General features: G+C 42.6%; 1 protein-coding gene across 1 annotated transcript; it reads right to left on the bottom strand.

The window, feature by feature from the left end:
* Positions 1-1,625: 1,625 nt before the first annotated feature.
* On the bottom strand, positions 1,626-2,478 carry LOC112451916 (metalloprotease TIKI2-like; the record flags this gene model as incomplete). The annotated part of the gene is made up of 1 exon (XM_025011823.1): positions 1,626-2,478. A coding segment is annotated over one exon (853 nt), but the record flags the coding sequence as incomplete, so codon positions are not given.
* Positions 2,479-5,209: the final 2,731 nt, after the last annotated feature.

Below are 5,209 nucleotides of genomic sequence, written 5' to 3'. Positions count from 1 at the left end.
GGGAGAATGGTTATGGGTATAAAGAAGGAGTTAGTGAAGAAGGGGGAAAGGATTGTGAGGGCGGAAGAAGGGATCATGACGAGCAAGGTAAGAGTGGGAGAGGAGGGAAAGAAGTATAAAAGGAGGAAACAAGAGTTTACGGAGATGTGCAAGAGGAAAAAGAAAGAGAATGAGAAGTGGAAAAAAGGGCGGCGGAGGTGAGAAAAGAAAGTGAAGTGTGGGAATCAGTTAATAGGGAGAGGAAAAAGAAGAGGAAAGTGACGAAAAGGATAGAAATGGCGGAGTGGAAAAAGCATTTTATGAGGTTACTTGGGGGTGGGGGTAGAGAGAAGGGTTGTCAAGGGAGGGAGAGAAGGGAGAAAGAGGGAGGTGAGGAGGAAATAAGTATGGAGGAAGTAAGAAGGGTCTTAAAGAAAATGAAGGAGGGAAAAGTGGCGGGGGTAGACGGTATTCCAAGCGAGGTGTAGAAACACGGGGGAGAAGTGTTGGCGGAGTGGGTGAGAGAGTTTTGCAACAAAGTATGAGTATGAGGCCGGAGAGTTGGAAGGAGGGGGTGATTGTGCCCATAGTAAAGAAGGGGGAAGGGGAGAGGGCAGAAGACTATAAGAGGGTTACCCTGCTTCCCACCTTATACAAGGTGTACGTAACGGTGTTAGCCGAGAGACTGAGGGAGGAAGTGGAGCACAAGGGGATCATCCCGCCGAATCAAACGGGATTTAGGAAGGGGATGGGAACGGTGGACAACATTTATGTGCTCAATTACCTAATAAATAGGCAAATAAGAAGGAAGGGGGGAAAGGTGGTGGCGCTGTTTGTGGATCTAAAGGCGGCATTTGACTCGGTAGACAGGGAGGTGTTGATGGAGGCGCTGAGGGAGAGGGGGGTTAGGGAGGGTTTGGTTGAGAGAATAGAGGAAGTATTGAGAGAGACGAGAAGTAGGGTCAGAGCGGGAAAGGAACTGGGGGAGTTTTTAGACAGCAAGAGGGGTAAGGCAGGAGTGTCCGCTGAGCCCGCTGCTTTTTATTATATTGTTGGCTGACTTGGAGAAGGAGATGAAGAAGGTCAAGTGGGGTGGAATCAGGCTAGGGGAAAAAAGAGTGTATGACTTGAAGTTTGCGGATGACATAGTGCTGCTGGCGGAGGGAGAAGATGAAATGAGAAGTATGATGGAGAGGCTGGAGAAGTATCTGGATAAGAAGAGCCTGAAACTAAATGCAGAGAAAACCAAGATCATGAAGTTTAGAAAAAGAGGAGGCAGGATGGTGAAAAAGGATTGACGGTGGAAAGAAAGAAAGGTGGAAGAGGTGAAGGAGTTCCGATACCTAGGGTATACGCTACAAAGGAATGGAGGGCAAGAGGCGCACGTGAAAAAGAGGGTTAGGAAGGCGGCGGCGGTAATGGGGCAAGTGTGGGGGATAGGGAAGAGGAGGTTTGGACGGTGTGGGGTTGTAGGTCAGGATTAGGTTAAGGTGCGTCGTTCCCACAAATAACGAAATGTTCAATTGGATAAAGTCTCGCTATGTTTATTCATGCTCTATGTACAAAATAATTATATCCTCTATGTGAATGTGTAGATGGTCGTGTGTGTTGGTGTAGGTTATCTTTGTGTAGTGTAATATACGCATTTATGGTTTTTTGAATAATTGTTTTATGATTGACTTCTTCTTGAAGATATTCTCTAGCGGGACCACCAGGTTCCGTCCGGGAGTCCTAGGCTTGCCTATTGGAGTGGATGGAATAGGACTCAGTCGGGTCTTCAGGAATCGTGGTCGTATAGGCGTCTTGAAGATATGGTCGGTTTGTGTCGCCACAGAGTTCTCTGGATCAATGGGATGAAGAGGGCGTCGGACACGTGGAGCTCTTGGTGGAAGATCAATTGGATAGAGCTTCCACGGTAAAAAGGTTTCTATCCTGGAGATCGGGATAACGTCCTTCGCCTGGATCTCAGGAGCCGATACGTCTTCGGGAGCCGGAACTGTGATGGGTATGAGAAAGGTTTCTACCTTGGAGGACAAGTTCGGATCACTCGATGTAGCCTCAGGAACAGGAGCTGGTGTAGGGCTCGGTAGGACTGGAGTCGGTCTCGGTATAGATGACGATCTTAATTCCACCGATTGTAATGTTGCTGGGTCAGTATGACCCCACTTGGCAATCGGGGTAAATCTCCACTTAGTCCTGGATTTGTTCTGTAGGAGACGTTTCCCAGGTGGTAGAGTTTCTATCTTTGTGATCACGATGCGATCCTTCGTCTTGGATACAGGAACAGGAGTCGGGTCCACAAGAGCAGGAGTCGGAGTCACAAGAGCCGGAGTACTCGGAGCCGAGGCCGTAGGAGACAGCGCCTTGGTCTCAGGAGCCGGAGTCAGGTTCGCAGGAGGCAACGTCTTGGACTCAGGAGCCGGAGATAGAGTTGCCCAATGGGCTGGGTCGCAATGACCCCGGAAACCTTTCCGCGGCAGGATGCTGGTTGTCTCTTGACTGTATTAACGCCCTGCCAAGCAGGTGTTTTACGAAGGCCCACTGTCGAGCAACATTTTGTATCAAAAAAGACTTATGTCAGGGGCCCCCGATAGGTAGCACGCCCTGACTGGCGTTCTCGAAGATCGCTGGAGAGGTCCTGCTGAGTTGCCCTTTATATAAGGATCGATGTCAAACCTTACTTACGAGAGAGATACGCCGCGCAGCGGAGCGCGCCGAACTATTCCGCCGGTCGATACTCATGCCGCGCGCCGATCGATATTACGCTACTATCCGTGCTGCGCGCCGCGCGCCTCCCGTCATACTATTCGTGTAGCGTATGTACGGTCGCGCGCACGTGGCGGCAGGCGGACAGCTGACCGCCACAGACGGTAATGGGGTACGGGGTGGATATATGGGGTTGGGAAGAGAGAGAGGGGATGGAGAGGCTTGAAGAAAAATATTTGAGATGAGTGTTGGGAATAGACAGGAGGACGCCGTGGTACTTGGTAAGGAAGGAGTTGCACAGAGAAAAATTAAAAGGTAGGGCGGGCAGGAAGGCGTGAGGGTTCGAAAAGAGGCTGGAGGAGGGAGGAGGAAGCGAGCTGGCGAGAATGTGCTGGGAGGAAGTGAAGGAAAGAACGGGGAGGAGAGGGGGAACCTCGAGTTGGGAAGAGGGTAGGAGGAATTTTATGAGCGAAAGAGGCTTGTAGGATGAGAGAGAGGTGGAGAGAGGGGGGAGGAAGAGACAGTCAGTTGCTGTCTTTCAATTCGGAACGACGTGTCACCGGTTCCGTTCACATTATGACTGCGGCTTGCTCTGGAGTGCGACTTTTTTAAAATAAAGAAATTTGACAATGTTAGAACTGCAAGAACCTTGTGGGTGGCTAATTCAATTTGCAAACAGTATAAAATAGAAATCTCTTGATAAGGACACAAAACCAGTATCGAAACGTCGAGTTAAGAATTTTGAGTATTAAATGTCAGTTTGGTCAAAGATACAACCTGTGTTAATATTTTTTAATGTTCTTTTAAAACTCATAAATTTGTTTTTTTCTGGTTAATTTTTATGATTTAGCGTAACGTAATACAAAAAACTTTTCATATTAATTATTATATGAAACTATAATGCAAATAAAATGTAAATATGTGTAAAAAATACTTTTTTAGATTAGAATAATGCAATGATTTTTTTATACAGCTTTATTTATATTGTTATTGTTTATAATGAAATATATAAAGCTACTAAAAACATCGATTTGAAACATATAAAGCATCTATAAATTTAAATAATTTGTTTTTTAATAGAAACTTATTAAAAATTATATTATACGTAATGTTTTGAGAACGTAGATGAGATTTTATTTTGCTCCACAGGTTTTCTTAACAAGAAATAAAAAAATAATTCCTGTTTAAATTCTTCCATCGATGAGCAAGATGAATCTCTGAACTGTACATCACAAGATGTTTTGGAGAGTGCAAATTGCAATAGGCCTAAATTAGATTGGGTTGATATGAACGAAAGTGAGTTTGTAATTATAGTGTGGTATTGCATTAAATAGGATAGGCCAAGGCGAATCGGATCAATTTTTCTTTCTCGGTAAAGAAGTAATCAAAAACAAATTTTGTTATTTAATCTTATTGTAGATTCTTAATCTTTATAACTTTAGCTTGGATTTTATATAATAAAATAATACATAAATATATATTTCTTATTGTATAACGAAAAAATGAAAAGAAGAGACTGATCCGATTCGTCTCGGCCTACCTTACCTTTTTTTTAAAGCATATTTCAACTGATCAACTTATTTCTTTCCATATTCTTATACATATATTAGCCTAAAATTATTAAAAATGTGTCTTGCCACTTTATACAATCAATTAAAAATAAATAGTAAACTAAGAAAATCGTTATATATATATCAAGGTCCAACATCTCCTTAACTGTATGGATAAAACTGATCACATAGTTTCTTATATATCGTCATCAAATCTATAATTTTTGTGATATTTAACGTTTTTTCTGTTCTTAGCATGCCCTGTTAATAATGAAACTGTGCAAGACAACATTTCAAAAAATATTCATGATACGGATCCGTCTTACGTACCACCAAACACTTCATCTGATGAAAGTTTTGTTCAACCTGTGATAGATCAGGCAACAAACTCTGTTACTAAAGAAACTAACAGCTCAGCAAATACTTCTAGTGGATTAGAAATATCAATGTCACTAAACGTATCTGGTAAATGTGCCAGGGATGACACCGACATGTTTGTTACATCAGTTGGTGCGGGAAACAAGAAGCATTTCTGCATGTATTGCAACACGTTTCAGAGCAAAATAGCTCGTCATCTTGAAAGAGTACATGCTAATGAATTAGAAGTACAAAAGTTTAAAAATATACCGAAAGGAACGACAGAACGAAGAAAGATTCTAGAAACGATACGTAGACGTGGAGATTTCTATTTTAATGTCGATTGACGAAAATGATGGTGAACTACTGGTAAAAAGACGTTTAAAAAAAGAATACAACAGAGCACCTTCTGATTATGTCGTATGTCCAAAATGTAAAGCTTTCATTCTAAAAGTTACAAGCAGACATCACTATCAGAGATGCATTACGATTAAAAGTAAAGATACTAGATCGATATTGGTTTTAGGAAGACAAGTAATAGGACGTATACATAATGAGGCAAGCAATGATCTAAGAATACGAGTTTTCCCAATTTTACGAGAAGACGATATAGTAAA

This window comes from Temnothorax curvispinosus, unplaced genomic scaffold (genome assembly GCF_003070985.1).
Source record: "Temnothorax curvispinosus isolate PA1 unplaced genomic scaffold, ASM307098v1 QBEX01002794.1, whole genome shotgun sequence".
Lineage (NCBI taxonomy): Eukaryota > Metazoa > Arthropoda > Insecta > Hymenoptera > Formicidae > Temnothorax > Temnothorax curvispinosus.
This window is presented reverse-complemented; position numbering and strand designations above follow the sequence as displayed.